Here is a 12,189-nt window from a genome sequence, read left to right on the forward strand (position 1 = left end):
TGGGGGAGAGGTGTGGTGTGGGGGGGGGGGGGGGGGACCTGGAGGAAAGGGGCCTGAAGAGAGAGCCAAATTCGGTATCTGAAGGCCGGCCAGTCTCAGGGGGCAGAGGCCTCCCAGGCCCTGCAGGAGACAGGCCGCCTCTGTGCCTCCCGCGGGGCTGGGGCGGTGGGAGGGCCGTGTTCCGTCATCCAGGCACTTGATGCACGGGCACCTGGGACCTTGGGGATTTGACTCACATTTGAAGGGCAGGTGAACCCTACAGTGCGGGGGAGGTGAACGCTGCAGAATGCAGCTGTTCTCTCTCTGGACAGCGTGGAGGTGTGCCTCCACCACACTGATCTGACACTGTTGGACCCCCCTGAAGGGTGACACGCCCCACCCTGCATAGCCAGAGGGTGGTGGGAGGACATGGGGTGGGGAGCCAGGGGGTATCCCGGGCACCGCCCGCAGGGGACCCCCGCCCGCCTCTCACCTGCCAAGGCCCCAGCTGTGTTGGCCACACCTGCGGACAGGGCAGAGAGGAAGACCATCAGAGGGGTCCCACCATGACCCTCCCAGGCAGCCCACCTGAGAGCAGCCACCGAGGCTCCGGGCAGGGGCCAGGGTCCTCACCAAAGAGCACACCAGCGCAGGACGGGGCCAGGTCCTGAATGTTAACAGAAATGCCGCTGTGGGGAGGAGAGCACGTGGCAGGTGACCACGGGCAGCCACCATCCATGGAGCTGACGGCAGGCCTCTGAGCACCTGGAGACCATTGGGGGCTCAGGGCAGCCCAGCGGGTGCTTCCGGGCCGTGCCCAGACGCTCGGCCACACGTAGGCCGTCTGAGCTCCCAGCTCCCCGTCTGGGTAGTGACACAGCCTAGGGCCCCACTCCCAGGATGAAACAAACAAGAAGGCCAGCTTGCCGAATGTACACTCCTTTGAGGTCCATAAATCTGAAAAATGACAATTCCCGAAACGACTCCCCGTGAAGTCCCTCTGATTAAACGGGGCTGATGCTGGGCACTGGAAGGACTGGCACCGCCCACGGATGGGCATGGACTGGATGAGCTGCTCCTCCCGGTGGACAAGACGCTGCCTGGAGGTGCCGCCTCCCCCAAACCCTCCCTCAGCCCTGCCCCCAGCACAGTGTTTGTTTCTTCAAATGGCCCAGGTCCACGCCCACCCATACCAGACAACCGTTTGCCTCTGTGGCTCGTGCGTGGACCTGCCACGGCCAGCCCTCCACATGGCCTGAGCCAGGCGGCTGCCCCTGCGCACCAGGCTGCAGTGCTGGAGGCCGAGGGCAGATGGGCGTCTCTGGTGGGCAGAGCGTGGGCCCTTACCTGTGGTTGAAGGTCTGCAGGCCGATGGAGGCTGATGCAAAGAACACAGACTTACAAAAGCTGGAGGTGTGACCCAAACACAGGGCAAACACGCTGGACAGGCCCAGGCCCATCACCTGCAGACAGACACTAGGGTCAGGCCAGGGGTACCCCTCCCAGGCCCGGGCCGCCCCGGGGGGCGGGGGCAGGTGTGTGGGGTGAGCTATCCCTGCTGGTTGAACCTCAAGTGGACAGACGCCATTAGATGTGAGCAAATGCAGGCCCCAAATGGGTGCTGGGGCTCAAAAGGGCACAGAGAGCCTCTCACACAGTTCCGAGGAGGGGTGGCCACACGGGCCCCAGCACGACCAGGGCACCCTCCAACGGCCCTGCTACACCAGCCACCTTCTGGGTCAGGGGATTTGGGGATACAACCCTCGTGTCCCAGGAATAAACAGGATGTCCAAAGACAGCCATCCCACGACCTCCATACCTGCATGAACTTCCGCACGGTGATGGTTCTATAACCTGGACAGAGGGGAGACCAGGACACGTTCCCACTGCACCGTTTGCATTGACCCCTCCCTCCGACAGCACCCACAGTGGAACCCCTCCCCCCGCCCGCCCCCGGCAGAGCTGCAGGAGGGAGCAGGGAGAGGCCCCAGGCTCAAGCCGTGATATTCTGTGTCGTGGGAGAGGTGTGTGCACACTTGTGTGTGTGCTGTGGTGCATCCACTCTGAGGTTCGTCTGTGCTCCCAGGACCCGAGGCGGAGGCTGGGCAGGTGCGTGGAAGGAAGGCCGTTCTGACGGTTAAAATGTGCCCTCGGATCCCGCTCACACCTGATTTCGACTCTGACCCCACAAGGTGCCCTTTCCACCTCAGAAGAGGGTGGGGGCTGCATCCAGCCCTTGGGAGGGAACTCCAGTCACAGGGGGACTCGGATCCTCTCGCTGCACCCCAAGTCCACTCTTAACTGAGGCAGGGGTCACCCGCTGTCTCTGAAGGGCTGGGGGCTCACTCTCCCAGCTTGGTCCTCAGGGGCCATGGCCTCTTCCCATCGCTGTGGCTGCCTGCCCAGGAGGGGCGCCTCCCCCTCCCACCGCGGGGTGAGTCCAGGCATGGCTCCCCCATTCCCAGCCCCAGGGCTCACCCTGACTGATGAGATGGTCAGAGAGAAACCCGCTGAACAGACTGGCGGGAATCGCCACCAGCCAGGGCACCACGTTGAAGACCCAGCCCTGTGGAGAGGGAGGCGGGTCTCAGGGCAGCCAGGCTGGCACCAGCCCTCACCGCATCCTCACCCTGGGGTTGGGCCTCCCTGACCCACCCCACGGGGCTAGACCCCAGCACAGTCTCCCCATTCCTTAGCTCAGTGCTTTCTTAAAAATCAGGGGGTCCTGGCCTCCAGGACCGGAGGCGACACCCCGTTCGCATCAGGCCCCTGCGGGCCGTCCTCAGAAATGACCGTCAGGGACGGCGGGCCCAGTCCCAGGCCGGGGCTGAGTGTGGCACTGCGGGGTCAGGGGTCAGGACCATGTGGGCGGGACGGCAGGACCCTCTGCACACAGGCGTGGTGCTGGCCAGGAGGTGCGGCTTCGCCCTGCGGAGCCCAGGCGCCCACCCACCTTGGAGCTGGGAAAGGTCTCCTTAAAGAAGGTCGGCAGCCAGGACAGCAGGATGAAGAAGGAGCAGGCAGCTGAGAGCTGGGAGAAGACGGCCGCCCTGCAGGGGGGTGCCTCTCAGGTCCGTGGTCCCCAGCCCCCAGGGCGGCCAGAGACCGTGGGAGACCATGGCTCTGTGACCGGTCAGTGCTAAGGACACCCAGTGTCCCCACCCTCTGCCCCTGCCCCACCAGCTGACCCCGCCCAGCCAGCTCACCAAACAGAAGGCTTCCGGAAGAGCTGTCTCCAGGGAACCCTGGTGTGCCTGGCCATTGGCAGGCCTTGCGCCAAAACGCCCAAGGCCAGAATGAGGTCTGGAGGGAGCAAGGGGTGCCTGTGTGAAAGCTGCTTGGAATCAGGGGATGGCCGCTGCTCTGCTCTTAAGACCCATTGATGGGGCGGGGGTGGGGGGTCCCTCCCACTCTGTCCAGTGCCTTCGAGGGTCCACTTTTCTGATCCTCCCCCCTCCCCCAGCCCTGAGCCCCCATCCCCTCTTCTGCCATCTGACACACAGCTCCCTGCCTCTGCCTTAACCCCTGCAGACCTCTCAGCTTGAACTTGGTGTTAACCACGGGCGGGGCGGGGGGGCAGGTAGCGCAGGCATGTTTTCTGAGGTCCTCGTCTGGGGCTGAGCTGCAGCCCCTGGTCCCCTGAGCTGGGGCTGCTCTGTGATTTTCACATTTGGTGGCAGCCAGAGGGGCCCAGGCTCCAGGCCCTCACCCTTCCTGGGCGGCCGAATTTGCAGGCTGTGCCTACCCGGCCGCAGTTACCTTGTTTGCTCAGCAGGTACCTGTACACGTAACACACCCACAGCAGGGTGAGGCCGCCGGAGAGGTAGAAGACGCTCTGCCAGCCGCACCAGTCCAGGAGCAGGGAGCCCACTGCCCCCGTCACCAGCGTCCTGGAACAAGAGGACAGTGGCCATGACTCGGCTTCACCCAGGCAAGGAGGCGCCTGGACCCTCCCAGCCCTGTGGCTGAGGCAGGGCACGGGGCGCTGTGGTACTTGATTGTCTGGTTCCTCGGCCCGTAAGGGGGCCTGAGCCCGGCTGGCCTGGCTCAGTGGTTGAGAATCAACCTATGAACCGGGAGGTCATGGTTCGATTCCCCATCAGGGCACATGCCCGGGTTTCAATTAATACCAATATATTTTTAAAATAAATAAAAAGAAGGAGTTCTGAAACTGCGGTGTGGGTCTCTCTAAACCAAAACCCCCAACCCCTGGGGCCTCAACCCCCAAACATCACTGTTCAGGGGCTGCTTCTCCACCACCCCACCTGCCAAGGTTTGGCCAGGAGATAGTAAAGGAGAAAAAAAGCTGGGCTCAGACTGAGGCCACTGGGCCTGTGAGGGTCACTTCCTCTCTAAGCCTCCATTTCCCTACCCCCGCCATGGGCCCAGGACACCCAGGTGAAGCGGGATTCCAGAGAAATGCGGAGTGTTGTCCTGTATTGCTTCTCTGAACATCACACTGCACTGGGCACCCTGGGTTCTTATTTGGGCTGCCCCAGCCCACCCAGGGGCACACCTTGCCCCTCTAAATTCTGCGTGGACCTTGGGGTCAGGAAGCCCATCAGGATCTGGAGCTGTCCTTCCACACAGAGCCGGCGGGCAGGGCACAGGTTCTCACTTCCAGATGTGACCTGTGCCCGCCAGGACGAGTGCAGGCCACTCCCATCGGAGGCCACTCCCCAAATGTGGCTCCACCAGCACATGTGAAAGGGAGCTTAACAAAGTGCTGCTGCCCTGGCGCACGAGGCACAGCCCAGCCACTTTGCCTGCCGCCAGCACCTGTGCACAGCACTGCCTGGAGCACAGAACCAGCCGGACCCAGTCACTTGGAGCCACAGGGGCACCCACGTGGCCTGTGCCACCACCGACGGGGCTTTGCTGGGGCCACGCACTTTGTCTCCCCCCACCCCCGAGGCTCGGACTTACCCAAACTGGGAGCCGGCCCCCACGGTGCTGTAGGTGAAGGCTCGCTCACTCTCCCGGACCTTCTGCGACAACAGGCTGGTCAGCGCAGGGAAGTAAACCCCTGGAGCAAGCAGAGAGTGCAGCCCGCCGGGGGTGAGGGCCGGCTGGGAAGTTCCCCGTCGGGATTATTCAAGCTTGGGGTGTCCTTCAAGCTCGCATCGCCCCAAGGAACCAGCAGCAACACTTGGCTAAGGAGATGCTCAGCGTGGATGAGAGGCGCTGGTGGGAAAGACTTCTGCCACCTTCACCCTGGCTTCCACACCAGCTCTACAGTCCTGGCACATGCATGTGGTGTGTCCACCTGCACACACACCCACTGGCTCACACTAGCACATGCTCTCACACACACACACACGCACGCTGCACATACAACAGGTGAGAGCTGATGGCCTCGGAACCACAGTGCTGGGTCCGGGTGTGACGCCTCCCTGTAGCTACTTGAGATGTCACCACAGGCGGCGGGAGAGAGCACAGAACTTCCCATATGTTTCTCTGCAACTTCCTGTGAATCTATAATTGTTTAAAAATCTCGTGTTTAAAAAACTGCATTGAAAACTTCAGCTCTTGCCTGTCCTGCTGTAAGAGGCTGGGGACCAGAGTAGGACTTGGTTCCCCTCAGAGCACTGGCCCTGCCCACCAGAGTGCCAGCCACCCAGGGTGACAGATGCCCTGGAGCCTGGTCTGTCCCCCATAATGGGCCATAGACCAGCACATCAGAAAAGTCCTTTGGCCTCCAGGATGGAGAGAAACAACCTGAGCCGTGGGCCGCTCGACAGCCCAGCTCTGGGACCTCGGTCGGCAGGACCCTGAGCACAAGCCCTGAGCCACAGGGTGACCATCTGGGGTGGGTTCACGGGAGCACAGAGGCCAGACTGGTGGGGCTGGTCAGAAAATAGGCACAGGCCAACTCCAGGAGAACAGGGGTCCTAGGGCCCATGCCCATGCCCTGCCAGGATCTGAGGGGGTGCCAGGGGTCCCTTCTGGAGCAGGTGAGGCGATGTGGTGAGGAAGGGCCCAGAACCCATGCACTCGGGGAACCCAGGAGATGGACGTTACAGAGCTGGTGCTCAGAGGGCATCCCTTCCCTGGAGCGGGGGCTGGGCACCGCCACGGGGGTCTTTGGGGACTCTCCCCAGAAGTCCAGTGTGACCAGGGCATGGGAGCCCATGTCCCCACCATGCCTGCAGCCTCATGGTGTTGATGGCTGTTAGACAGCAACTTGGCTGCCACCCAGGAGTAGCCGTCTTGGCAGGAGAACGTCTGACATTAGAACGTGCCAGACTCTGAAATGCTTCTATTTATTTCGTTGTTGTTGTTGTTAATTCTCACTTGAGGATATTTTTTCCATTGGTTTTTAGAGAGTGGAGGAAAGTTGGAGGGGGAAAGAGAAACATTGATTGGTTGCCTCCCACATGTGCCCTGACCTGGGGACCGGGGATCAAGCCTGCAACCCAGGTACGTGCCCTTGACAGGAAATCGAACCCAAGACCCTTCAGTCCGAGGACCAATGCTCTAACCATTGAACAGACCAGCCAGGACAGAAATGCTTCTAGAAACGGAAATTGCTTAGGCGCCAAGGCATCGTCAGGCCAAGCAGCCCACCCATCACACACAGGAGCACACAGGAGCACACACATGCATACACAGTGCACCGCCTGCATGAACACACACACGTGCACACACATGCTCGGTGACAGTCTAACACCAGTGAGGGAAGCCCCTGAAGTGTGCCTACCTTGGAGCAAGCCCGTGAGGACGCGCGAGAAGGTCATGAAGGCCAGGTGGGCGCCGCCCAGGTGCGCGAGCAGGGGCGTGGCGGCGGTGAGGAAGCCCCAGGCGGAGGCTGACAGCAGGATGACCTTCTCACCTCCGATCCTGGAGGGGCCAAGAGGGCAGTGATGGGGAAGCTGCGGGGCAGACATCCTGCCATGGAGACAGCCAGGTGGGGCTCAGCCCACCCCTCCTCGGATCCGTTCTCCAGGGCCGTGCTGAGCCACACCCCGCTGCGGAGGAGGCCCCGGGGAGAGCACAGGGTCCAGCCCGTCTTCCGTCCCGCCTGCCCCCAGAGCCCTCATTAGGATGCTGAGCACCCAAAGGGTAGCCGTGCCCCCCAACCCCCTGGGCTCAGGTCTCGCAGCTCCCAGTCGGCCTTCCCCCAAGAGCTCTCCAGCCTAGCCCGGGAGCAGGGAGCGGGCAGTTACCGGTCCCCCAGGTGGCCACCCAGGATCTGAGTCAGGCAGTAACCCCAGAAGAAGCTGCTGAGCACAATGCCGGCTTCTTTCTTGTTCCAGCCGAAGTCCTGGCTCATGGAGACGGTGCAGATGGGCATGCTGACGCGGGCGCAGTACAGCAGGCACGTGCCCAGCAGCAGCGTCCCCGTCCATGCCTGGCACTCAGGCCTGCGGGAGAGGAAGGGTCAGGCCCCGAGGGTCAGAGTCTGACAAAGGCACACCACCTCCCAAACGTCTGAATGCCGCCTGCTGACTCCCAGGAGGAGACGGCCTCCAGGAACGTCGTGAACACGGAGGCTCACAGCACCGCATGTGGCTGCGGCAGCTTAAGCACACCGTGGTCGGGGCTGCTGCCCGGGACTGCAGACCAAGGGCCCAAGAAGGCGGAGCTGACAGCTAGTACCTGCCAAGGGGGCGGTGAGCTGGCAAGAGGACCCCTGGGAGGCAGAGAGGGAGGGTCCCGTGGCTGGGATGGGACCAACCACAGGTTCGGGGCAGGACAGTGGGTCCTGCAAGGTCCCCAGAAAAGCTGGGTCCACCCAGCAGAGGACCTTGGGCAGGCGGTGCTGGGCGGCCCCTTGGAAGAACCTGGGCAGGGGTGAGGCTGCCCGGCTGCTGGGAAGGTTGTCAGACAATGTCCACAGAGGGAGTATCCACAAAGCTCCTGGCCGGTGCTTTCAGCTGTCCGTCACCAAAACCAAGGGCCGCAGGTGGAGGCGCCCGGGAGACCCGCCCCGAGGACCCAGTGCCTGTGGGAGCCCCATGGGTCCTGGGACAACAGAGAGCTACAGAGGCCTGAACGCACTGTGGACTTTGGTTTGTAACTGTGTCAACACCAGCTCACTGCCCATGACAAACACGGGACACGGACCTCAGTGTGACCAAGGTCACCAGTGCGGAGCTCAGGGCGTGCTGTGCTACCTTGCCAGCAATCCTGCACAGCTACAGCTTTTCTAAAGACGAAGTGCACTTTGTGTGGGTGGGAGACGGGGCGGGCAGGAGGCACCCTGCTGACTCGAATGTCCTGTGCTGTGGGGGACATCCCTGGGCGTGTGGTGGCGGTTGGAGGTAGCTGGTCTGGACAGTGGCAATGCCCTAAAGCTGGGGGTTCAGGGTCCTGTCTGCACCTGGACTCGCCCGCCTGCTGGAGCTTGGGTCCTCCCTGGGGGGGACACTGCAGAGAGGGGAGCTCAGGCTGTGGGAAAGGCCTGGCAGATGAAGGGGGCAGCGGTGTTTGTGCTGTGAAGCTTTGAGGAGGTTGCAGGGGAGGAGAGGGTCACAGGGGAGAGGCCTGGCTGCTGGATCGACGGGCCCTGTGGACATCAAAGTCATTCAGGAAAACGGCAGGACTCAGGGAAAAGAAGGCAGGGCCAGGAGCCAGGAACCAAAATGGGTTCCTGGAGGCCAGGAGGGGGCAGCAGGAGCTTCAGGGGCAGTTGTCAGAGCCGAGTAGGGAAGGATGCCTATGAGGAAGGACAGTGGACGGTCCCCTCACTCCCAACCCTCCATTCGAACCTCTGTCGGGACCTGGCAGGGGGCAGAGGCTGGGGGGGGCACGTCTGCCAGAAACCAAGTGGGGTCCGGGCGGCAGACATGGGGCTTGATCTACAGGGACCCAGAGCCAGTTTCCCACCTGCCAGCTGTCCTCCCCGCCCCCCGCCCCCCCCAGGCTCGAGCTGCACAGACGACTGGGGAGGACGGTCCAGGGTGAGGCCAAGATCACCCCAGGACGGCTGGAGCCCACGCCTGGCTGCGGACAAGGCTGGGGGGGACGAGGACCTGGGACAAGATGCCTAGCCTGCTCAAGCCTCAGTTTCCCCAATGAAGAAGAGCCCATGATGGCTGCCTCCTTCACGAGCCAGTACACAGCAAGGTGCCCCACAAGTCCGGGTGCTCCCACAAGAGCCACTGTGACTGGCCCAGAGGGAGGCATGGCAGCCATGTCCCTCTCCTCGGCCGCCTGCCCACATGGGCCACTGTGCTTCTCCTCAGGGGGAGGCAGACAGGAGGGCACCGCGCCCTCCCTGCTGCCCACAGAGGCTGCTGTGCCCCACCAGCAGAGACAGCTGATTCCAGGCCTGAGACCACCGTGCAAGGGTTTTGGGATGAATGAATCTACGTTCCAAACCGCCAGCCTACTGCCCCCAGCATGTCCATGTTTGCAGACCAGGTCCCGTCTGGAGCTGGGAAGCTCCTGCTGGCTTCTATGGTCTGGTGCACGCCCGACATGACTTGGAAACCCCGTCTCTTCCCTGAGCCTCAGTTTCCCCATGTGTGCAGTGAAGAGGTTGCATTTCAAGCTGGTTCTACGGGTGCTCAGCGGGGTGCCACAGGTTGAGGCGCCAGGGCACCCTCTGCCGCTACCTGCTTCACATATTGGAACTTCCTCCCCGAGCCCCTGGGAAATAGGTCCTGTGCTAAACGTGGAGCCCCGCCTGGCCGCACCTCCCCAGAGGCCAGGGCAGGTGCTGTACTTGGAAACGGTCCAGTGACCCCTCAGTGTCTACTGGGGAGGGACCCTGGCCGCCATGCCCGGGCCCTACTTCCTGGTTCTTAAAATGCTACTCAGAAGCCTAGACAAAAACAGTCTCGTGGTGGCAGATGGGACAGGTCTCAGTGGAGCCGGCCCTGCCTCAGAGGCCAAGGTGGAGGGGGCACTCCCACCAACTCTTCCTCCAGTGTTCACAGAACAAAGAAGGTGTTGGGTCAGGCCAGGCACCTGCAAGGCCCCAGGGCTCCCAGCAGTGTTTGTTCCCTGCCCACCTCCATGTCTAACATGGGACCCAGGAGGGTCAGGGCTGCAGGTTCCATGTGGGGTTCTGCCACGTGGGCTCTGAGCCTGAGGCGCTGGCATGCGCACTCCTCTGGGAGGCGTAAGGTGCTGTCTGCTTTCCCCCTAGGCCAGGAGTGGGCAACCCTGGCACGCGTGCCAAACATGGAACGCCAGTAACTTTTGCTGGCACATGAAACCCTCTCTTATAATCCTCCATTTATAATTTTTTTCTTAATATCGACTTTTTTATTTTTCAGATAAATTCAGTGTAGGTGCATCTTAGATAAATAAATAATTTTACATAACAAGTTATCTTAAAGACCATAGACATGGATTGACGAGAGAGGGGAAGAGCAATTTCTATACCTCTGCCTTAACTCTCCCTGCCTTTCTAGATCCAACCAGTGTTTTGGTTTCATCCACATACGCTTGTGAATCTTTGTTCTCAGTGATGAATTTTGTTAAGTCTCATAATAGGTGAATTTTATTATTTCTTCAAGGTTCTTCACATACGTACACCTTAAGAGATATCAAGTAGGTGTAACATGTTCTCAAAAAATTAGGGTTGGCATGCAGAAGAATTTTGAGTCAAGAGATTTTGCTGGTTTTGCACGCACTCACAAAAAGGTTGTCCACCCCTGCCCTAGGCCCTGGAGGCCTCCACAGCCCCATCCCTAAGCTGTTGGGGACACAGAACAAGGATGTCTGGCTGGAAGGGGTGACCAGACCCAGAATGCTCAGCCCTGCGTGGCAAGACCGGTCAGGAGAGGCTGCGACTGAGCCCCGCCTACTCTGACCAGCCCTGAGCCTCAAGCTTGAGTCCAAGTCATCAGATGCCTCCTGTGAAGCAACTAGAAACGCTTCCTGCAATGGCCCTGTGCCAGCAGCATCTGCGCACACAAACACGTGGTCACGTGGCCCCTTGACTCAGTTACGGGAACTATGCAGGCGCTGCAGGCCAGGAGGGCAGCAAGCCGGAGAGCACACGTGGGTCCACGGCAGCTGGTCGCCCCCTCACCTGGAATGTGGCTGGAGAGCGGCCCTGCCTCCTGGGTCGCTGTGAGCACAAGACGTGGCAGTCCAAGCAGAGGGCACACAGAGCCAGCAGCGTCAACAGTAGCACTTATTATTATTATTATTATCCAGTCATTGGTGTGAGCAACCTGCTCCCCACTGAGCACGACTCCATCCGGCACCCACAGGCCGCCCGGGATACCGCCGTCCTGCCTGTCTGCCCTGGGACTCACATGCTGCTTTTGCACCGGGTGGAGGAAAGCAGCTACAGCAAAGCCAGCCCAGGCTACTAAACTGTCGCAAGAGAGAAGTTTGCAGACTGTTCCATAGCCCTGGGCACAACCTTCTGCCCAACTGGCTGCCAAGTGGGCCTGCCACCTGGCTCCCTCCATAACCAGCAGGTTGTGGAGGGAGGAAGTGGGGGAGAGGCTGGCCCAAAGCACCCCGGTCCAGGCACACCGCTAACCATCCCCATCCCACCCGGAGACACCAGAGCTGTGCCTGGGCTTCGGGCCACACTCCCCGCTCCCTGGCCGTCCCCGGAGCCACCTGGCTTTCGAGGGCTTCTTACAAACGCCGGCTTCTCCCTCTTCCCCAGCAGCTTTGCCGTCATCTTGACCCCGACACTGGGGACTGTCCCTTCGGGTCTCCCCGCAGCCCTCTGCTGGGGCAGAGGCAGGAGGGGGCCATTATTCTGCCCACAACAGGGAGGTCCCGAGAGCAGATTCACTGGGGACCCAAACCTGGAGGTGGGCAAGCTCTGGAATTTCAGGGCCTGACTTTGGGCCTGGGGTCCAGCTGGCTGGTCCTCAGCCCACAGAACCAGGGCAAGCGCTGTGTCTCAGTGGCCTGGGGGCTTTTCTGGGGGCTCCCGGCTCCTTCCTGTCTACACAGTAGTGAAAACAGATATGAAAAGGAGTGGGTAACCTGCCTGGGCCCTTCCTCTCCTACTGCCAAATTCTCGTCCTCCTACCCCCTCGGGGACCTGGCCCACATCACACACATGCATGTGGTGGCAGGACTCAGCCACCGCCGAAGGCTCCCGCCTATGGCCTTCTGACCAGCCCCTGACTGCCCCATGGGGTGACTGAACTGCTCCTCTATGCTCTCGGTGTGGTCCTACCTGGCAGGGTCAGTTCCAGCATGTGAGGCCAGGCCAGTGAGTGCCGGCTCCTCCCCGACCAGGAACAGGAAGATGCCCCTGTCCCAGAACCACCACCACCCCCA

At 61.4% G+C, this 12,189-nt stretch overlaps 1 protein-coding gene across 2 annotated transcripts in view; it reads right to left on the reverse strand.

Moving 5' to 3' along the window:
* Positions 1 to 12,189, reverse strand: part of SLC17A9 (solute carrier family 17 (vesicular nucleotide transporter), member 9) — a 13,691-nt gene that overhangs the window by 1,053 nt on the left and 449 nt on the right. The window contains exons 2-12 of one of the 2 annotated variants that reach the window (XM_006769533.2): positions 7,146 to 7,343; positions 6,680 to 6,819; positions 4,906 to 5,005; positions 3,739 to 3,869; positions 3,186 to 3,282; positions 2,933 to 3,029; positions 2,458 to 2,545; positions 1,799 to 1,833; positions 1,327 to 1,442; positions 613 to 668; positions 473 to 502 (exon numbers count right to left, since the gene is read on the reverse strand). In XM_006769533.2, coding sequence (XP_006769596.1) covers positions 473 to 502; positions 613 to 668; positions 1,327 to 1,442; positions 1,799 to 1,833; positions 2,458 to 2,545; positions 2,933 to 3,029; positions 3,186 to 3,282; positions 3,739 to 3,869; positions 4,906 to 5,005; positions 6,680 to 6,819; positions 7,146 to 7,343 — 1,088 coding nt within the window. The remainder of the gene's footprint in view (positions 1 to 472; positions 503 to 612; positions 669 to 1,326; positions 1,443 to 1,798; positions 1,834 to 2,457; positions 2,546 to 2,932; positions 3,030 to 3,185; positions 3,283 to 3,738; positions 3,870 to 4,905; positions 5,006 to 6,679; positions 6,820 to 7,145; positions 7,344 to 12,189) is intronic. The other variant, XM_006769534.2, reaches the window with a different exon arrangement.

Source organism: Myotis davidii, unplaced genomic scaffold, assembly GCF_000327345.1.
Source record: "Myotis davidii unplaced genomic scaffold, ASM32734v1 scaffold244, whole genome shotgun sequence".
In the NCBI taxonomy this organism is placed as follows: Eukaryota; Metazoa; Chordata; class Mammalia; order Chiroptera; family Vespertilionidae; genus Myotis; species Myotis davidii.